Source organism: Hordeum vulgare, chromosome 4H, assembly GCF_904849725.1.
Source record: "Hordeum vulgare subsp. vulgare chromosome 4H, MorexV3_pseudomolecules_assembly, whole genome shotgun sequence".
Taxonomy (NCBI): Eukaryota; Viridiplantae; Streptophyta; class Magnoliopsida; order Poales; family Poaceae; genus Hordeum; species Hordeum vulgare.
In genome coordinates this window covers 450971739-450994526 of record NC_058521.1, presented here as the reverse complement: position 1 = coordinate 450994526, position 22788 = coordinate 450971739, and the positions used below count along the sequence as shown (strand labels likewise).

At 50.1% G+C, this 22788-nt stretch overlaps 1 protein-coding gene across 1 annotated transcript; it reads right to left on the bottom strand.

Annotated features, from left to right (window-relative positions):
- Positions 1 to 20000: 20000 nt before the first annotated feature.
- On the bottom strand, positions 20001 to 21731 carry LOC123450607 (E3 ubiquitin-protein ligase SINA-like 2). Its single transcript, XM_045127772.1, has 2 exons — positions 21576 to 21731; positions 20001 to 20913 (listed from the first exon to the last, which is right to left on the bottom strand). The coding sequence occupies exons 1-2, from the start codon at positions 21729 to 21731 to the stop codon at positions 20242 to 20244; spliced, it is 828 nt and encodes a 275-aa protein (XP_044983707.1). The 3' UTR covers positions 20001 to 20241.
- Positions 21732 to 22788: the final 1057 nt, after the last annotated feature.

Here is a 22788-nt window from a genome sequence, read left to right as displayed (position 1 = left end):
TTGTGATCTATTTATTCACACATGTATTACTGTTTCCTGTTAATACAATTATAGCATGAAAAATAGACGATTATCATGAACAAGGAAATATGATAATAACCATTTTATTATTGCCTCTAGGACATATTTCCAATAGAAACTATGGTTAGTATCGGGGGGTACTAGCCATGGAAAAGTGAGAATAAAGTAGCCCAACACCAATATTGATGGAATTCAAGTTTGCTACAGTACCAAAAGAGGTGGTACTTTGTTTTCTTGTGCTAATGTTATCACGAGATTCTGTTTAAGTTTTGTGTTGTGAAGTTTTCAAGTTTTGGGTGATGTTCTCATGGACAAAGAGATAAGGAGTGGAAAGAGCTCAAGCTTGGGGATGCCCAAGGCATCCCAAGCCAAATTCAAGGACACCAAAAAGCCTAAGCTTGGGGATGCCCCGGGAAGGCATCCCCTCTTTCGTCTTCAATCCATCGGTAAGATTACTTGGAGCTATATTTTTATTCACCACATGATATGTGTTTTGCTTGGAGCGTCTTGTATCGTAGGAGTTTTTCCTTTTTGTTGTGTCACAATCATCCTTGCTGCACACCTTTTTGAGATAGAGAGACATGCACTCATCGTGATTTTGTTAGAATGCTCATAGTGCTTCACTTATATCTTTTGAGCTAGAGAATTTTGCTCTATGTGCTTCACTTAGATCTTTTAGAGCACGACGGTGCGTGATTTGGTAGTTGGCTTATGCTATGAAAGTAGTCCCAAAGGTGATAGGTACCCAAAGAGGATACAAAAACCTCCATCTTCATGTGCATTGAGTAGAAAGAGAAGTTTTGATTCCTCACAATTAGTTTTGAGACGTGGAATTAGTAATATTAGGAGTTATGTTAGTAGGGTGTTGAGAATCTAGAAATACTTGTGTTGAAGTTAGTGATTCCCGTAGCATGCACGTATGGTGAACCGCTATGTTAGGAAGTCGGAGCATAATTGATCTATTGATTGTCATCCTTTGTGTTGAGGTCGGGATCGCGCGATGGTTAACACCTGCCAACCCTTCCCCTAGGAGTATGCTTTTAGCACTTTGTTTCGATTACTAATGTCGTGGGTATAAGTCTGACAATAGATGTGTGGGGTGCGAAAGGATGGGCAGAGCCTTAGCTACGGCGAGGTTGTATGAGTTTAGGCCCCTCTACGGTGGAGGTAAAAGCCCTACGTCTCAGTGCTCTTGGGAGCTTAGTGTCTAGTGGAATATAGGATTACAGTAAATGCCAACCCCTGCACCAGTGGGGAAGAGCGGCTTATATAGAGTGCGCTGCCTTCCACAACGGCCCGGTGAACAGGGGTGGAGTAGTGGCGAATAAATGCCTACGTTACAGGTAACATATGCCTTAAATGCTAATAGTGGTGTATGAAAACGGATGACTGTTGCCCTCCTGGGAGGTTACGATGTACAGAGTGGAATTCAGTCGGTACGATAAATATGCTCCGAATGCTCGTCACCGACATGATGATGGGGGGTCCTTAGTTCAGTCGGAACTGTTTAAGGGCCTTGCCCTCTATGAAGGGTAGTCCTTGGGTAGGACCTATAGGGCAGGCCTATGACCCTACCCTGGGACTATAACCCCATCATTAGTCCCCGAATGGATCGGGGTTGGAATGACGAAGTGGTGCCTGGAGTACGTATCCGACTGATATGGATGTGACTTTGGCGTTGTTTGCCTCGATCCATTTTATCCTTTCGACCAGTGATCCGAGTGAATATATCAGTGAGACGAACCGTCAGGGACCGAGTGCTTCCGCAGAATATTTCGATGTGACCGGTCAAACTGACAGCGGCGGATTTCCTGGGATCTTCAAATTTCGGTTGCCGCGCGCTCAGCGGGGATGTCGACATCGTCATCGAGTAGTTTCTGCCGCCTCGATTACGGCGCCTTTATCTTCTCCACTAATATCGCAGCAGCAGGTCGGGCGATAAGATTTCGGGGCCACCTGTTAGTGACCCAGTCGGAACCTTATTTAAGCATCTCCGGCGGGGGTTTCTTGTTGCGCTGCCCTTGTTACTCGCACTCGCCCCGCTTCTCCCGTAGCTCCCTGCGCGTTCCAAGCCTCCTCCTTCCTCTCCTCCTCTGCGGATCTGCTGCCTTCACCATGACGAAGGGGCAGACGAGCAACTCGAGTCGCAGAAGAAGAAGAAGAAGGCGGCAACCCCTGCTCAGCGGCGACAGCGAGCACTACCGGCGGTTGGATCCAGGGGGATTTCCTCCCCTCCACGGTGACGGTGGACGACCTGCTGGAGCTGGTGGAGCAAGGCATGATTGCCAACAAGTCGTGGAGGCTGCCGGCGGAGGGCGAGACGGAGCCGGCGCCGTAGGAGGGAGAGCGCGTCTTGCTGCTCAGCCACGTGTACAGGGGCTTCTCCTTGCCTCCCCACCCCTTCTTTAGAGGTATTATGAATCACTTCGGGGGGCAGCTCCATCATTTTCCTCCCAACGCGATAGCCCATCTCGCCGCATTCGTCACTCTGTGCGAGTGCTTTATTGGATGTCCCCCCCCCATTGGGGGCTCTTTAAGTACATCTTCTCCGCTAGGTCTCAGACTATCAAAAAGCTTAGCCAGTCGGACGACAAAACCCATCTCCTCCAGCTCTGCGGGGGCTTAGGCTTCCAAAAGAAAACGAAGAGTAGCTACCCCCTCTCCAGTTGCCCGAGTCAGTTAGGAACTAGCAGTCGACCTGGTTCTACTGCCAGGACATAGCTTGTCCGAATGCTGTGACTGGGTTGTCGCCTTTTAGCCTAGACCGTCCGGCTCCTCCCAGGCAACTTGCGCTCTCAAAGTTGGAAAAGATCCAGATCCAGCCTCTGGTCGACGCGTTGATAGCCGTCGTCCGCAAGGGAGTCACCGGCACGGACTTGCTGGAGACTTTTCTGGGTCGGCGCATCCAGCCGCTGCAAGCCCGACACCACGCCATGTGGCACTATGTGGGGCCTGAGGATTCCACTCGGACTCACCCAGAGTGCGTGACCGGGGAGACCGTGACAGCGTGGGTCCGCGGCATTACAGGCGCATGCGACAACCCCCAAGGAGCCCGGCGAGTGAGGCCCTTCCGCACCGACAATCCTCCTCCGAATGAGGTGGGTGCATCTTGTCGAGTGCCTTCAATCTTCTTAGATCTATTGCTTTTCTTATATCACCGCCTGATGTCTGACGTTGTCGACTGTATTTTGTGCAGGAGTGGACCAACTGGCACTCTCCCGTCTCGAACTGTAATCCCGCTGAGGAAGAGGAGGGCAGCCAGGAGGGCAGCGTGGATAGCGCCGAGTACGTCTCCCACAGTGGGGAGACGGAGGAGGAGTCTGAAGAGGAGGAGGGAGAGGTTGGGGAGGAGAGCTCGCCACCTCCACCATCAGAGCCTGGAACTAAGCGCCGTCACGAACCCGCGACACCGTCGGCTCCTCCAGCGGCCCCGAGTGCTCCGCCAGCTCCTCCCGTGGCTCCGAGTGCCCCGCCAGCTCCTCCCGTGGCCCCGAGTGCTCGGAGCGTGAAGAGGACCAGGGACGTTGCTGCCGAGCCCACAGACCAATCGTCCAAGGTGGCCAAACCGAGTGGGTCCAAGCCTCGGAAAGCTTTGCCTCGGATGAGGATCGTTGTTCCAGTTGCCTCAGCGTAAATGTCTTGTTCTCCCATCTTCTTTCAGTATTTGATTGAAATCATGCTTATCGATCGAGTGGATTTTACTCGACAGAGCTGCTACCTCCGCCACCTCTCTGCCGCGCCAGGACGATGATCCCATGGATACGGATAACGCTGCCACATCCCAGCAAGGTACGTTGTGACGACTCCGAGAGTTTGCATTATTGTTTCGCGAGTGTTGTCTTTAATCTTGCCCTTTTTCTGTAACCTCATGTTGTTCAGTCGGGCTTCCTTTGGAGGTGATTCATCTGGAGGAGGATGACCAAAGGGGATCAGGGCCAACTTTGGCGCATGTCCTTGAGGTTGTTCCATCTGTTGCTGCTCCCACCATGGACGCGCCGCCAACCGAGACGATGTCGTCGACTGAGGCGGTGCCCCTCGCCGCGGAACCGACTGGAGCGGGGCTTGGGATGCCCAAGGAGTTTTCCGTCGTGCCAGGTCCGTCGACCGTCCAGTACGACGCCCGACATCTCCCCGAAGACCAAGTGAGAGCCGCCAAGGAGGCCATGGTGCAGGTGGAGTTGATGGTGGGTGACGCCAAGGGGACGTACGACTCCATCGCGTCTTTGTACAAGAAAAGCTTGGAGCTCCGGGACGATTTCCGAGTAAGTGCGCTAGTAAGTGTTTACTTTCCTCTTGTAACCCACTGGGGGTTTAAGTGATATACTCGGATATAGTAGGATTATTTTGTAGTGGGTTCACTCAGAGTGACCCCAGTGGGTGTAGTCCCCGAGACTTCTGTCGAGTGCTTGCACCGGCAGTTGTCTTTATATGTATTTCCCGTTATCTGAGCAGATCAGAGCTGGTCTGCCTGAATATTACCAGTGGGGGCACTCCGAGTGCATCCACTGGATGTAGTCCCCGAGAGTAGTGTTACTCAGGTCGGGTAATAGCATTCTTGTAGATTTGTCTGTTTGTCATGGAGCTCAATAGGGCCGACCTGTTCGAGCTTCATACCAGTGGGGTCACTCTTAGTGAACCCACTGGGTGTAGTCCCCGAGATCGCTGTCGAGTGCTTGCATCGGCAGGGGTCTGAAGAACTTTGATTGTTTTGTTTGTTTTCCTTGTTGAATGTGTATGAGCTTCCCTTTGCGCTGATTTGGCAGAAGACTTGCAAAATGGGATCCGCGTACAATGCTCTGAAGGTTGAAAAGGTTCAGCTTGCTGCGGAATTGGAGGCGGCTGTGAATGACTTGGCTGGTGTGAAGGGCGCTCTTGCTGACCGGGAGAAGTCTTTGGAGGAGTCCTGGGAGACCAACAAGGCATTGGTGGCCGAAATTGAGAAAATGGGCAAGCAAAGAACTGAACTGATGGGTCAGATGAAGGTGATGAACCGTCGATGCATTTCGCAGGAGAAGTATGTCAGCGACTGGGCAAGGAAGATGATTGCACTGCTCGGTGGTAAGCTTTTTGCCGAGTGCTTCTTGACATTGTAATTCATTCTGCGCTTACTTTCTGCTCATCTTTTCTTTGCAGATTTTTGTCTGGACGCTGAGGCTGAAGCAGCCGACATTGAACGGTCGGTTGTTCCGAATGTTCCACTCGGCGACGAAGCCAATCGGGACATGCTCCGAGCACATATTCGCCTTGGCAGAGTGGGACCTTTCGTCGACCGTCTGAGAGAAGTCATCGGCCGGATCGACAAGGAGCTGTGGCCCGAAGACGATTCTCGGCAGGAAATAGAAGGGTTGATGACTCGGCTGGAGGACGTCCCGAACAGAGTGCAGGCATGGAAGAAGTCTGCCGCTCGTTGTGGTGCGGACGTGGCGCTATCGCTGGTCCGAGTGCACTGCAAGGAAGCTCGCGAAGAAAAGCTGAAGGCGTTGCAGGTCGCCAACACCAAGAAGCTTCAATTCGAAGATGTCATGGAGACCTTCCTGGAGACAGCCACTCGTATCGCGGAGGGGATCGACCTTGAGACTTTTGTGGAGCCTGCCAGTCCCGGTGCTAGTCCTGATGACGCTTGAAAAACTTTACCTCGGTATGCCGAGTGGTATCTGTATCAAACTTGGGCCACTGCTGTTGGCCGTCACATTCGTGGTTCGGTGTGGATAAACTTGATCCACACCGACCCGACTATCGTAGATCCAACTTTGAATTCGAATCGGATATTTTGCTCTTCTTCCACCAAGTTTTTTTTTACACGATTTTGGCTCGTGGTTTTTGTTTGGCGTTTCATGGTGAAGCCAATGGCAAACATGCGGAGCATGTAATTGTCAGTTGTCTTCACATCCACATGAGCCTCAATGAGGGCCTGCTAAGCCTCCGAGTGGATCTCGAGGATACACTCGAAGGAAGCTTTTTAGTTAGGCGATTCTGGATCGCAGCTAAGTCCCCGAGTGCGGCATCTCGTGCGCACTCGGAGTGAGTTGATACTCATGTAGTTGTCAGTTGTCTTCACATCCACATGAGCCTCAATGAGGGTCTGCTAAGCCTCCGAGTGGATCTCGAGGATACACTCGAAGGAAGCTTTTTACTTAGGCAATTCTGGATCGCAGCTAAGTCCCCGAGTGCGGCATCTCGTGTGCACTCGGAGTGAGTTGATACTCATGTAGTTGTCAGTTGTCTTCACATCCACATGAGCCTCAATGAGGGTCTGCTAAGCCTCCGAGTGGATCTCGAGGATACACTCGAAGGAAGCTTTTTACTTAGCCGATTCTAGATAGCAGCTAAGTCTGCGAGTGCGGCTTTTAGTGCGCACTCGGAGCGAGTTTTGTACTTAGGCGATTCTGAATCGCAACTAAGTCCCCGAGTGCGGCTGTTAGTGCACACTCGGAGCGAGTTTGTACTTAGGCGATTCTGGATCGCAGCTAAGTCCCGAGTGCGGCTTTTGGTGCGCACTCGGAGCGAGTTTGTACTTAGGCGATTCTGGATCGCAGCTAAGTCTCCGAGTGCGGCTTTTAGTGCACACTCGGAGAGAGTTTTTTACTTAGGCGACTCTGGGTCGCAGCTAAGTCCCCGGGTGCGGCTATTAGTGCACACTCGGAGAGAGTTTTTTACTTAGGCGACTCTGGGTCGCAGCTAAGTCCCCGAGTGCGGCTTTTGGTGCGCACTCGGAGCGAGTATGTACTTAGGCGATTCTGGGTCGCAGCTAAGTCCCCGAGTGCGGCTTTTAGTGCACACTCGGAGAGAGTTTTTTACTTAGGCGACTCTGGGTCGCAGCTAAGTCCCCGAGTGCGGCTTTTAGTGCACACTCGGAGAGAGTTTTTTACTTAGGCGACTCTGGGTCGCAGCTAAGTCCCCAAGTGCGGCTGTTAGCGCACACTCGGAGAGAGTTTTTTACTTAGGCAACTCTGGGTCGCAGCTAAGTCCCCGAGTGCAGCTGTTAGCGCACATTCGGAGAGAGTTTTTTTACTTAGGCGACTCTGGGTCGCAGCTAAGTCCCCGAGTGCGGCTGTTAGCGCACAATCGGAGAGAGTTTTTTAGACCGGAGTCTGCAAACACGGAAGAATTTTGGACCTGCAAAAAATCAGTCTGCTTTGTATTACTTCAATGATACTTTTTTTTACATTGCCTCCGTCGGCGGTCACGTGTAGAAGCGCTTCAGGAGATCTCCGTTCCATGCTCGCGGCTCGTCTGTTTCCCTGTCGAGGTTCTAGAGTCGATATGCTCCGTTGTTCAGCACCTTAGAGATGATGAAGGGTCCTTCCCAGGCGGGAGCCAACTTGTGAGGCCTCTGCTGGTCCACTCGGAGCACCAGGTCGCATGCTTGGAATGTGCGACTCCTGACATGCCGCGCGTGAAAACACCGTAGATCTTGTTGATAAATTGTTGAGCGAGTCAGTGCCATCTCGCGCTCTTCTTCTAGTAGATCCACTCCGTCTTGCCTAGCCTGCTCCGCTTCGGCTTCGGAGAAGAGTTCGACTCGTGGAGAGTTGTGAAGCAAGTCACTCGGAAGGACTGCCTCTGCTCCATAAACGAGGAAGAACGGGGATCGCCCTGTAGATCTATTCGGAGTTGTGCGGAGGCCCCACAACACCGAAGGCAGCTCGGTGACCCATGCGCTGGCGGCATGTCCAACTTCTCGCAGGAGTCGAGGCTTCAACCCTTGAAGAATAAGTCCGTCCGCCCGCTCTGCTTGCCCGTTGGTTTGAGGGTGCGCCACAGATGCAAAATCCACTCAGATACCTTGGCCTGTGCAAAAACCTTTGAATCTGTCCGAGTCAAAGTTTGTGCCATTGTCAGTGATTATGATGTGCGGGACTCCGAATCTGGAGATGATGTCTCTGACAAATTTGATGGTCGTAAGGGCGTCGAGCTTCTTGATGGGCTTGGCTTCAATCCACTTGGTGAACTTGTCGACTGCCACCAATAGATGAGTGAATCCCCCTTGGCCAGTTCTGAATGGACCGACTATATCTAATCCCCACACTGCGAACGGCCAAACAAGAGGGATTGTCTTCAGCACAGACGTTGGCTTGTGGGACTTGTTCGAATAGAACTGACAGCCTTCGCATCGGTCGACCATATCCTTTGCCATTTCATTCGCCTGCAACCAGAAGAAGCCATCTCTGAATGCTTTGGCGACGATTGCTCTTGAGGAGGCATGATGGCCGCAGGTTCCCGAATGAATTTCTTCCAGGATTAACTGTCCCTCCTCAGGGGAGATGCATTGCTGAAGGACTCCTGAAACACTTTCCTTGTACAACTGGCCATCAATGACGGTGAAGGACTTCGACCTGCGGACGATCTACCTCGCTTGGACTTCGTCTTCTTGTAAGTCTTGCCTTAGGATGTATGCAATGAACGACACAGTCCAATCGGGGATGATAGCAAGAATCTCCATGATCAAATCAACCACAGCGGGGACCTCGACTTCAGTTGGATCTGTTGAACTCTTCAGTTGTACCGGTTCCTCTGTAAAAGGATCTTCTTTCACCGAAGGGAGATGTAGGTGCTCGAGGCAGACATCACTCGGGACTGGTCTCCGAGTGGATCCGAGTTTTGCCAACTCATCAGCTGCTTGGTTCTTCAGTCGCGGAACATGGTGAAGTTCCAGACCTTCAAACTTCTTCTCGAGCTTCCTTACTGCGTTGCAGTATGCAGTCATGGTGGGGTTCCTGACATCCCACTCCTTCATCACTTGATTAACCACCAAATCTGAATCACCATAGACCATCAGGCGACGGACGCCGAGTGAGATGGCCATGCGCAATCCATAAAGGAGAGCTTCATACTCTGCCTAATTGTTGGAGGAATCGAAATGTATCTGCAACACATACTTAAGTTTATCACCTTTTGGCGATATGATTACTATGCCAGCGCCGAAGCCATTCAACATCTTGGACCCATCGAAGAACATAGTCCAATGAGCCGAGTAGATGTGAGTCGGTTGCTGTTGTTCTACCCATTCTGCTATGAAGTCAGCCAGAGCTTGAGACTTTATAGCCTTCTTGGCTTCGAACTTGATGTCGCAGTATAACATCTCCATAGCCCATTTCGCCACTCGGCCTCATGTGTCTCGATTGTGGAGGATTTCCGACAACGGAGCATCAGAAATGACAGACACCGAGTGGTCTTGGAAATAATGAGCCACCTTCTTTGCAGTCATGTAGATCCCATAAATAAGCTTTTGATAATGGGGATACCTCTGCTTGGAAGGAGTCAGGACTTCGGAGACATAATATACTGGCCGCTGAACCTTGTACGCTTTGCCTTCTTCTTCACGTCCGACTGTGAGAACAGTGCTGACGACTTGATTTGTAGCCGCGATGTACACAAGAAGGGGTTCTTTACTGAGCGGGGCAGTAAGAACCGGTTGGGTGGAAAGCAGGGCTTTGAGGTCGTCGAATGCAATTTGGGCTTCATCTGTCCACTCGAAAGTATCTGATTTCTTCATGAGTCGGTACAGAGGTAACGCCTTCTCGCCGAGTCGAGCGATAAACCTGCTCAAAGCCGCTAGGCAACCTGTGAGCCTTTGAACATCATGTATTCTGACCGGCCGCTCCATTCGGACGATGGTCCCGATCTTTTCGGGGTTGACATCGATCCCTCGTTCGGAAACGAAGAAACCGAGTAACTTTCCGCTGGGAACACCGAATGAACACTTGGCAGGGTTGAGCTTGATATCGTACCTACGAAGGTTGGCGAATGTTTCTGCCAAGTCAGTCAGCAGGTCGGAACCTTTGCGTGACTTGACTACGATATCATCCATATATGCCTCCACATTTAGACCGATCTGGTCAAGGAGGCATTTTTGGATCATGCGCATGAAAGTTGCTCCTGCATTCTTCAAACCGAATGGCATAGTGATGTAGCAGAAACACCCGAATGGGGTGATGAAGGCTGTTTTTAATACATCCGGACCATACAGACGGATCTGATGATAGCCCGAATAGGCATCAAGGAATGATAAACGCTCGCAGCCCGCAGTTGAATCAACAATTTGATCAATGCGGGGAGCGGGAAATGATCTTTCGGGCAGACCTTATTGAGATACTTGAAGACGATGCACATACGGAGGGACTTGTCCTTCTTGGGCACCATGACAACATTGGCGAGCCACTCGGAGTGGTGTACCTCGCGAATGAAGTTGGCTGCCAAAAGTTTAGCCACCTCCTCTTTGATTGCCTTCCTTTTGTGCGCGGCGGACCGACGCAGGCGTTCTCGGACGGGCCGAGCAGCAGGATCCACATGCAGTCGGTGCTCAGCCAACTCCCTGGGTACACCTGGCATGTCAGCGGGCTTCCATGCGAAAATGTCCCAGTTCTCACGGAGGAATTGGATGAGCTCGGCTTCCTATTTTGGATCCAGGGTGGTGGATATGTTCGTCGGGGCGGCGGTGTCGTCCATCGGGTGGATGCTGACTTTCTTCGTGTCGCCCGCCGACTGGAATGCGGACTCCGAAGCTGGCTTCTTCGAACGCATCAAGTCAGCGGGGTCGGCTGTCTTCTTGTACTCATCCAGCTCGAGGATAGCCATCTGCTGATCGGAAATCCGCGACCCCTGCTGCAGATACTCTTCGGCCCGCTGCCGATTGCCTGTGATCGTGATCACACCTTTGGGACCCGGCATCTTCAGCTTCAAATACACGTAACATGGACGGGCCATGAAACGTGCATACGCTGGACGGCCCAGAATTGCATGGTATGCACTCTGGAAGTCCACCACCTCGAATGTCAGCTTTTCCTTGCGGAAGTTCTTGTCGGAGCCAAAAACGACGTCCAACGCGATCTGGCCGAGTGACTTGGCCTTTCGTCCTGGGACGACTCCGTGGAACTGCATGCTGCTCTCGCTAAGTTTGGACATCGGAATGCCCATCCCCTTGAGAGTGTCAGTGTACATGATGTTCAAGCCGCTGCCGCCATCCATGAGGACTTTGCGCGGTCGGACTCCTTCCACCACTGGGTCGACTACCAGAGCCTGCCTCCCCGGGGTGGGCACGTGTGCTGGATGATCCGACTGATCAAAGGTGATCGCAGTCTGAGACCATTTGAGGAACGTGGGGTTGGTTGGGGTGGCCATGTTCACCTCCCTGTTCACCAGCTTCAATCGACTCTTGCTTTCCACATCAGCAAAAATCATCAATGTTGCATGGACTTGGGGGAACGGATCCTCCTTGTCCTCATCATCCTGCTCATTGTCCTTTTCACTCGGCTGCCCTTCGCCGAACCCTTGGATCAGGAGGCGACATTGCCGAGTGGTGTGCTTCGGGAATATGGCGTTGCCTTCCTCGTCCATCTTCGTGTGGATTGGACATGGCTGATCGAGGATGGAGTTCCCGAACTGCTTCTTCTTGGGGGTGTACTGAGCTTTCCCCTTGCCCTTGAACTTGGCATTTGTAACGGCAGCTGCCTCTGCCTGCGGAGTGGATGGAGCTTTCTGCTTTTGCTTCCGATTGTTGTTCCCATCTCCACCGACGACTGCCTTGTGCTTGCCGCTACGTATGCGGTTCTCTTCTTCGCCATTCGCATAGCGTGCGGATATCTCCATCATCTTGCTCATAGAGATGTCGCCTGCCCGACCAAACTTCAGGTACAAATCTCTGTACCGCACGTCTGCCTTGAAGGCGCAGACTGCTTGATGCTCTGTGACGTTCTCCACCGTGTGGTAGAGGGTCGTCCAGCGCTGAATGAAATCGCGCAGGGGCTCATTCTGCTTCTGGACACAGTGCTGGAGCTCCACGAGACCAGCAGGGCGTTTGCACGTGCCCTCGAAGGTCCTGATGAACACTCGGGACAGATCTGCCCAGCTGTAGATGCTTGATGGAGCCAACTGGTTCACCCACGCTCGTGCCGAGTCGTCGAGCATCAGGGGGAGATGTTTCATGGCGACCCGGTCATCTCCGCCACCGATCTGGACCGCCACTCGGTAATCGTCCAGCCACATTTCTGGCTTAGATTCTCCTGTGAACTTGTTGATCCCCGTCGTTAATCGGAAGTTGGTAGGGATGTCAGCTGAACGGATGGCCCGACTGAAGCACTCGGGGCCAGGGACGATGGTCCTGCTTCCACTCGAACGGTCTCTATCGTGACCATCACCGTGGGCTCGACTCCTGTCGACCTTCCTCTGGGCGATGTACCCTCTTGCGTCGGGCCTTGGATCATACATGTCACCGACTGAGCGCCGATCATCATGATGTCGGGGCCCGTAAGGCCCACCCCGCGGAGTGGTGCGTGAACGGCAACGACCTTCGGGATTCGTGGAACGGTTGCCCCCTCTGTGTCGCTGATGAGAGCGGTGGCTGTAAACTGACCGATGCGTGTTTGCGTGAACAGAACTATTGTGGATCCTGTTGTGCGACTGGGAGACCGCCGAATTCTGCTACTGCGCCGTGTGCAACAGGGCACGAATCTGCTTGATCCCTCTACCAGCCTCTGAATCAGTCGGTTGGAGGGAATTGGCTATCTTGGCAGCGGCAGCCAGGTTGAGGACGGGTGTGCGGAACACCTCCATGTTGCTCTGACGAGTGCGCCGACTGGCAGAACGGTGGGGTTGATGGCGAGCGCCGGATGACTCGCCGACCTCGTGCTCGTTCCGACCAGTCCAGCGGGGACTTTCATGGGAATTGGCCATGAGAACTTCGGCTGTAGGCCCGCGACCCAAGTACTCGGAAGGTAACTCAGGCGAAACTGAGTCCAAGCACTGGGACGGCGGCGCGACCACAACCGACTCGAGGACCGCCACTTGAGAGGATGCGTTCTGGCGCGCCTGGGCGTGTCGCACCCAACGCTGGAGCCACGGACGGCGGGACCGCTTGTTGCGACGCGTGATGGGGGCGAAGGTCGACACCGGGCCCGACTGCTGGAGAAGAAGGACGCCGCGGGCACCGGCACGGAAGCACGTAGCCCCGCGACTGGGGAGCTCCTCAGTGTCGAGAGGCGCATCCCGAAGCCATGCCGAATCATCGACGATGAAGGAGAGTGCGACGAAGAGGATCTCACAACCCAAGCTCAAACCTTCATCGGACGACATGACGAAAAGATGAAGTTGCAAACTCACCGGAAGTCGCTTAGACGCCTGCCCCACGGTGGGCGCCAACTGTCGTGGGTATAAGTCTGACAGTAGATGTGTGGGGTATGAAAGGATGGGCAGAGCCTTAGCTACGGCGACGTTGTATGAGTTCAGGCCCCTCTACGGTGGAGGTAAAAGCCCTACGTCTCAGTGCTCTTGGGAGCTTAGTGTCGAGTGGAATATAGGATTACAGTAAATGCCAACCCCTGCACCAGTGGGGAAGAGCGGCTTATATAGAGTGCGCTGCCTTCCACAACGGCCCGGTGAACAGGGGTGGAGTAGTGGCGAATAAATGCCTACGTTACAGGTAACATATGCCTTAAATGCTAATAATGGTGTATGAAAACGGATGACCGTTGCCCTCCTGGGAGGTTACGATGTACAGAGTGGAATTCAGTCGGTACGATAAATATGCTCCGAATGCTCGTCACCGACATGATGATGGGGGTCCTTAGTTCAGTCGGAACTGTCTAAGGGCCTTGCCCTCTATGAAGGGTAGTCCTTGGGTAGGACCTATAGGGCAGGCCTATGACCCTACCCTGGGACTATAACCCCATCATTAGTCCCCGAATGGATCGGGGTTGGAATGACGAAGTGGTGCCTGGAGTACGTATCCGACTGATATGGATGTGACTTTGGCGTTGTTTGCCTCGATCCATTTTATCCTTTCGACCAGTGATCCGAGTGAATATATCAGTGAAACGAACCGTCAGGGACCGAGTGCTTCCGCAGAATCTTTCGATGTGACCGGTCAAACTGACAGCGGCGGATTTCCCGGGATCTTCAAATTTCGGTTGCCGCGCACTCAGCGGGGATGTCGACATCGTCATCGAGTAGTTTCTACCGCCTCGATTACCGCGCCTTTATCTTCTCCACTAATATCGCAACAGCCGGTCGGGCGATAAGATTTCGGGGCCACCTGTTAGTGACCCAGTCGGAACCTTAAGCCTCTCCGGCGGGGGTTTCTTGTTGCGCTGCCCTTGTTACTCGCACTCGCCCCGCTTCTCCCGTAGCTCCCTGCGTGTTCCAAGCCTCCTCCTGGGAGGTTACGATGTATAGAGTGGAATTCAGTCGGTACGATAAATATGCTCCGAATGCTCGTCACCGACTGGATGATGGGGGGTCCTTAGTTCAGTCGAAACTGTCTAAGGGCCTTGCCCTCTATGAAGGGTAGTCCTTGGGTAGGACCTATAGGGCAGGCCTATGACCCTACCCTGGGACTATAACCCCATCAACTAATAAAAACTTTCGCAACAAGTGTGTGAGTTCTTCATGACTAATGTGAGTCCATGGTATAGATGCACTTTCATCTTCCACCTTTGATAGCCTCTCTAGTGCCGTGCAATTCTCGCCGGTGCACAAACCCACCATATGCCTTCCTCAAAACAGCCACCATACCTACCTACTATGGCATTTTCATAGCCATTCCGAGATATATTGCCATGCAACTCCCACCGTTCTGTCTCATGACTTGTGCCATCACTCTCATATTGCCATTGCATGATCATAAGATAGCTAGCGAGATGTTTCAACGTCATACGCCATGCTAGATCGTTGCACATCCCGGTACACTGCCGGAGGCATTTCCTATAGAGTCATTTCTAAGCTTGAGTTGTGCGTAAATAAAAGTGTGATGATCATCATTATTAGAGAATTGTCCCATGTGAGGAAATAAAAAAAGAGGCCCAAGAGCCCAAAAATAAAAAAAAAAGACGAAAGAGAAAAGAAAAAAAGAGAGGCCTAAGAGCCCAAATAAAAAAAAGAGAAAAAGAGAGAAGGGACAATGCTACTATCTTTTTCCACACTTGTGCTTCATAATAGCACCATGTTCTTCATGATTGAGAGCCTCTCGTTTCGTCACCACATTATGCTATTGGGAATTTTCATTATATAACTTGGCTTGTATATTCCAATGATGGGCTTCCTCAAAATTGCCCTAGGTCTTTGTGAGCAAGCAAGTTGGATGCACACCCACTAGTTCTACTTTTGAGCTTTCACATACTTCTAGCTCTAGTGCATCCCTTGTATGGCAATCCCTACTCATTCACATTGATATCTATTAATGGGCATCTCCATAGCCCTTTGATACGCTGAGTCAATGTGACCATCTCCTCCTTTTTTGTCTCACAACCACCACCACACTCTATTCCACCTATAGTGTTATATCCATGGCTCACGCTCATGTATTGCATGATAGTTATAAAAAGTTTGAGAAAGTAAGAGTGTGAAAACAATTACTTGGCCAATACCGGGGTTGTGCATGATTTACATTCGTTGTGTGAGGATGATGGAGCATAGCCAGACTATATGATTTTGTAGGGATAACTTTCCTTGGCCTTGTTATTTTGAAAGTTCATGATTACCTTGCTAGTTTGCTTGAAGTATTATTGTTTTCATGTCGATAGCAAACTATTGTTTTGAATCTTATGGATCTGAACATTCATGTCACGTGAAAGAAGTTGCAAAGGACAACTATGCTAGGTAGCATTCCACATCAAAAATTCGTTCTTTATCACTTCCCTACTCGAGGACGAGCAGGAGTTAAGCTTGGGGATGCTTGATACGTCTCCAACGTATCTATAATTTTTGATGGTTTCATGCTATTATCTTGTCAAACTTTGGATGTTTTGCATGCCTTTTATATATTTTTTGGGACTAACTTATTAACTCAGTGCCAAGTGCTAGTTCCTGTTTTTTCCATGTTTTTACCCCTTTCACAGGAGGATTTTGAACAGAGTCCAAACGGAATGAAACTGCCAAAAAGATTTTTTCCGAAACAGAAAAAGATCGGGAAGCCGGAGAATCAGGGCAGGGGGCCTGCAGGGACCCCACAAGCCTTCACGGCGTGGCCAGGGGGGCCGCGGCTCCCTGGCTTGTGGGCTCCCTGGGCCACCTCTGCCCTAGGTTTTGCGCCTATATATTCCCTAAAATCCCACAAAAAATCAGGAGATCATCGAAAGTACTTTTCCGCCGCCGCATGCTTCTGTCTCCGCAAGATCCCATCTGGGGCACGTTCTGGTGCCCTGCCGGAGGGGGGATTCAGACACGGAGGGCTTCTTCATCAACACCATGACCTCTCCGATGATGCGTGAGTAGTTCACCATAGACTTACAGGTCCATGCTAGTAGCTAGATGGCTTCTTCAATCTCTTGGATCTTCAATACAAAGTTCTCCATGATCTTCATGGAGATCTATCCGATGTAATCTTCTTTTGCGGTGTGTTTGTCGAGATCCGATGAATTATGGATTTATGATCAGATTATCTATGAATCTTATTTGAGTTTCTTCTGATCTCTCATATGCATGATTCCATATCCTTGTAATTCTCTTCGAGTTGTGGGTTTTGTTTGGCCAACTAGATCTATGATTCTTGCAATGGGAGAAGTGCTTAGTTTTGGGTTCATACCGTGCGGTGACCTCACCCAGTGACAGAAGGGGTAGCGAGGCACGCATCGTGCTGTTGCCATCAAGGGTAAAAATATGGGGGTTTCATCATTGGTTGGAGATTATCCCTCTAAATCATGTCATTTTGCTGAAGGCGTTACTCTGTTCGTCATGAACTCAATACACTAGATGCATGCTGGATAGCGGACGATGTGTGGAGTAATAGTAGTAGATGTAGAAAGTATCGGTCTACTTGTCTCGGACGTGATGCCTATATGTATGATCATTGCCTTAGATACCGTCATGACTTTGCGCAGTTCTATCAATTGCTCGACAGTAATTTGTTCACCCATCGTGATAATTGCTATTTTGAGAGAAGCCTCTAGTGAACACTATGGCCCCCGGGTCTACTCCACACCATATTTTCAGCCTTACACTTTTTCTTCGTTGCACTTTCCGCCTTCAGATCTCACTTTGCAATCAATCTTGAAGGGATTGACAACCCCTTTATAGCGTTGGGTGCAAGCTCTTTGTGTTTGTGCAGGTACTCTGGACTTGACGAGATTGTCCTACTGGATTGATACCTTGGTTCTCAAACCGAGGAAATACTTACTGCTCCTGTGCTGCATCACCCTTTCCTCTTCAAGGGAAAAACCGATGCAAGCAAGAGAGGTAGCAAAAAGAATTCCTGGCGTTGCCGGGGAAGGACTTTTTTGCCGTAGCAACAAGGAAATTTATTATTGTCTCTAGGGCATATTTCCAACAGTATGACACCACAATCCTTCGGAGATTGCCGGAGATTCCTTCATCCGAACATGACGAAATTTTGCAAGGTTGTTGTAGATTCAATTCCACACAATTCCATCAAAGAAATCGTTAAAGCGACCCTCGAGGAGGCGGGGACGATGAGCACAACTCCACTATCAGAAAAAATGCAATCTGCATACGAGCCATCGATCCTTTTGTCGACCTCACAGCGGAACTCTCAATGAAAGCACCAATATTGGTGCCAAAATCGGTGTATCTCGGGTAGGGGGTCCGAACTATGGATTTTGGATCGATGGGTAACATGAGACAAAGGAGATGGTGTTTACCCACGTTCAGGCCCTCTTGATAGAGGTAAAAACCCTACACCCTACTCTTGTTTATATTAATGATGAAGTATCGAGTACATAGTTGATCTACCTCGAGATCGTATGTTGTGGTATAAACCCTAGGAGTAATGAGCTTAATTCTTCATAATTATATATCGACTAGCCTAGCCTCGGCTTATATAACACATGGAGGCCTAGGATAATAAGAGTCCTAGTCAGCTACGTTGGTGGAGAGGAGTTCTAGTCTTGATCACTAAGTCTTAAGGAATCTTTCTTGTATATGTCATCGGTTGCCCGAAGTGGCCCATGAATCCGACCCATAGAGATAGGTCGGCAGCCTGAGAACCCCTTAGTCCCGGACACCCCCACCGGGACCCTCCCGCAAGGCCATGGAGGCAGCGGCATGCCCTCACGCGCTAGCAGGTGGCTGGAGCGTAGGAGCAGCTCACGTCACCAACATCGTTGGAGTGATGTGAGGTCGTGTCGGACCTCCTTGGGTTGTAACGACCAAGATGCGACACTATCCATATTTGGGGACGAGGCCTTAATATGGATAGTGGCGCATCTCAACGTTTCGCAAGTACATAAATCATTGCAGATACATTTAGGAAGAGATGAGTATATGGATTGGCTTACACTCGTCATATGCTAAATTACAAGTCACGCAACATTATTTCAATCATCCATAAGACATGGTGCGGCTACGTACAAAAACAAACGATAAAATTTCAATGAGTTTGTCTCACTAGCCGAGGAGATGACAAAGGTCCTCTACTCGTCGGGGTACGTCACGTACATGCGCCTGCTCTCCTCATTAAACTCCCGCTGGAGCTGTGAAGCATCGAACCTCTTTGGATCTATGGTACACCCTCGATTTGATCATACGCTAATCATACACGCAAATGTGCACGACCAAGCTCAAGGACTCACGGGAAGATATAGAACACAACTTTAAACACAAATAAAAACATACAAGCTTCGTATTACAAGCTAGGGGCCTCGAGGGCTAGAATACAGAAGCTCGATAAACACACGAGTCAGCGGAAGCAACAAATATCTGAGTACTGACATGAAACATGGCAATGCCTTAGAGAAGGCTAGCACAAAAGATACATCGATCGAACGAGGCGAGACCTCCTGTCTAGGAACATCCTAAACTACTCCTGGTCGTTAGCAGCCTCCACGTAGTAGTAGGCATTGTTGGGGTAGCACTCATCGCCGGCAGGATACACCATCTCTTGGGCTCCATCATTTGGCCACAACAAACGAATCAAGGGGAAAATGCGGAGCAAAGCAACGATGATTACTCATCGAAAGTACTCGCACGATTGCCATCAGAATTATGCTAAGTTATGCATCAGTATCAAAGGAAGGGGTTATATGTGGACTGACTGCAGCAATGCGAGAATAGAGAGAGAAGGCCTAGTCCTATTGAAGACTAGCATCTTCACATGTCTTGCAGCAATGGACGAGAGTAGAGCAATTAAAACATTTATGGTCATATTGTTGCAACAATTTTAATATGAGGTCACGCCCAAAGACTCTTCCTCGACTCCCTGCAAGAAAGCAATCCTCGAGCAAACATTCCAGTTAAGTAACAGTTCTAGTTGTATAAGTGTATGATCGAAAGTATGTCTAGAGGGGGGGATTAGACTACTTGACAAGATAAAAACTTAGATTTTTTCCAATTTAAGTTGAGGGGCAATTTTGGCAGTTAAGGCAAGTCAAGTACACCCTACACATGCAGTTCTAAGAGTATAGCAGCGGAATGCAAAACATGCAAGTGTAAAGAAAAGGAGTAAGGCAGGAAGATCAAACGCATGAGGTTGACACGACGATTTTTGGCATGGTTCCGGTAGGTGGCGCTATCGTACGTCCATGTTAGTGGAGACCTCAACCCACAGAGGGTAACGACTGCGAGAGTCCACGGAGAGCTCTACCCACGAAGGGTCCACGAAGAAGCTGTTGGAAATATGCTCTAGAGGCAATAATAAATTGATTATTATTATATTTCTTATTCATGATAATCGTTTATTTGATGGCGTGGTCAAACTCCCGTCCCTTTTTATGTTCTGGCATGTGTGTCGGTCGCTGACAAGTGCGTCAACATGAATTGTGTGATGTTTTTGAAGCTCGCATTGTATGATGGCCGCTGGCAATGGTGCCGGCATGAATTTTGGACGACGGCATGGTCGCTGGGTTGATCTACTTTTCAATTGTGTGCGCGGATATAAAATAGGCCATGGGCGTTAGACGTACTGTCGATCTAAATTTTAAGCAAGACGGACGTCGAGCGGTCGATCGATCCAAACAAACAAAAAGCGCACAAAAGCGCCGTTCATTTAGGTCGACGCGTAGAAGTTGCTCTAACCAATCAAAATATGGCCTACTTGACTGAAGTTTCGACACGCATGGCATACATATTTGCTTCATAAATGTAGTTTCATTGTTCACTTCGGCGATTTGAAGCAAAACTTTGCCAAGAAAACCAACAGTGCATGTCAACCGATGATCGAGACATGCCAAAAGAACACTAGTGCCTCCTCCAAAAGCTGTCAGCTAGCAACTGAGAAGAACCAAGCCCTACACGGGAGTAGTATGTACGCAGGCGCGTCATCACTTCACATGGTGCCTACTGTGGCTCGAGGGTCACAAGCACCGTGGCTGTGGGGTTTGTACCGGTGCCTTGCAGCAACACCTTTGGCACAAGGAACGGGATGCAATCTTTGGGAAACCCATGATGCAGATTAGTGCTCCTTGTTAAGAACTCCATAGTCTGGGAGAAGCTTGGTTCGCCGCACGACAATGCCAGCCTGCACTTGAACCTCGATCCACTATTGTGAGGCTCAATGCAGCAAACTGAGATGACACCGCCGAGGGACTCCATTGTCATGTTGATCAGGAAGAGGTGCCCGTCGTTGCTCGTCAAGACAGTTGGTCCCAGGACTCCCAGCAACGTCTTGATCCTGTACGTTTTGCCGTACCTAAGATTGTTTTCCCCGTAGCACCAATCGTGCTCGGTTAAAAAATGCTCCCGGAGCACTTCGGTTGGTCCACTGAAGCTGCAGCCAGTTTCGGGGCAGAAACATGGCGCATATTGACAACGTTTCTCATGGTCTTCTTTCTGATAGTAGTTTATCCTTGCTGTGCATCCGTGACTAGTGTTGGGGCAAGCAAGTTTGATCGATTCAACGACATTTTCGACCATGTGGCAGCGATTGTAGACTGTGGGAAGGGAGCAGAGGCAACACTTGTCTGTGAGCATGTTACGGCAAGACGAACATATGGTATGTCCCACGGTGCACTGAGGATCAAAAAGAACAAATCATTACATTTGGGTCAGTAAATGTGCTAATAACTTCAGCTGAATAAAATACAGCTAAAATGAATAAACATCATATGAATTGGAAAGTAGTACATGTAGAATAACCATGATACAGCTAAAATGGAATAAAAATGGGAGTATGTCATTGCTTGATATAGTTTTCCATAATTAGTGGGTTCTCCACAGCGATGATATACAATCGTTATGACTGCCTAATTTGCATAAGGTACAGACATTCCCTAATATGGTATCTCTTTCCTCAAACATAATAGGATAGGCAGCTAGCCTACATTGGTGAGAACATCTTTAAACGTTTTTCAGACTGTACACATATTCAACTTTGAATCAATTCTAACTCACTAGATAGCAAATGAGCTTTTAATTGATGTGGATTAGTAAATAGTAATGTTACAATTGCTCATCCTCATTGAATCTTTTGACAGAGTAGTATGTGCTGGAGAATATAGCATACAGTAGCCTGGGCGGGCCTAATGTGTGCATCTGATTTCGTTCTAATTCTCCATAGGTTTCCAACACACTGGAAATGAATAAATCAGCATTGTCCTTGTCCACGACGAGCTGGTAGGGTTTAAGTAGTACTGCGTAGTATCAGCAGAAATTAAACACACAGGCATGGGTACCTGGAAAATGGGAGGGCGCAGGGGGAGGAAGCAGACGGGGCAGTCGAGGATGTCGAGGTCCATGGTGACATCAGTGGCGACCTTCCTCCTCTTGCCGACGCCGCCCTCCTCCACCTCTTCCCCCTTCGTTTCCTGCTGCTGCTGCTGCGCTCCCATCCCTTCTTCCCGGCGGGCGGCGCGACCAGAATCAAGCCGCCTCTCTGCTGTCTCTCCCTCCCGCCGCCTCTCTCCTGTCTCTGCCCCTTCTCTTCTCTCCCAGCAGGTGCTACTACTAGTACTCTTTCATTCTCCATACACACACTCTCCACAAAAGGAGTACCGATGCGTTGGGCATATTAGGAGAAGCAGCGCGACCAGGGATTCAACCAATCACGGTGCAGTTTCAAACCGAAGAAAAATCAGAATTGAGTCACTACTTTATAGGATGCCCTTTGAGTAGTCCATGCAACCGTATTTAATTTTTTTCCTAATTAACGCCTGGCTGCACTGCATGCATAGGCCATCTCTTCTGCGTGCGTCATAATTATTTTGTGGAGGAGGCGAACGTGGGCAGGAAAAGAGGCTGGGAAGGGAACGAGGAGGGAAGTAAATAAATCACGCTTAAGAGTTTTGAGAACATCTGATTTTTGTAAAAGGGAAACCCTTTGTATCAGCAGTCTGATAACAAATTTCCGTCAGGCTGGTCATGGTCTGTTGATTCTTATTTGATCACACGGCCAACATTTATATCTGTTTCCATCGTTCACGCTACAATTTAGCCTCGAATTAATGTTAGGATTTGACCTTTTCGAGTAAATTTAGCCTACTTGACCCATCCACCCCGTCGAGTCTCGCATCTAATGGACGAGGCGATCCAGCCCCGAGCTTGGCCCTCACCGCGACGGCTACCTCTGGCATGACCTGCTACACACCACGGTTCCACGACGGCTACATCTGCCACGACCTGCTCCTCACCACGGCTCCGCGACAGCTACCTCTGCCACGACCTGCTCCGCACCACGGCTACGGCTGCTCCACGTTGCCGGTGCTGCGTCCCGCTCCCGTCTACTTCGCCGGAACATTGCTCTCACCATGAGTGTCGTTTCAGGACGACAAAGAAAGTGCACGCACATCCCAGCCGTGGCACCCTTGGTATGTACTCAGCCGAAGTACAATTTGATTCATCTCATGTTTGATTCCTTTTTAATCAGTTGATTAGATTTGTTACTGTGGA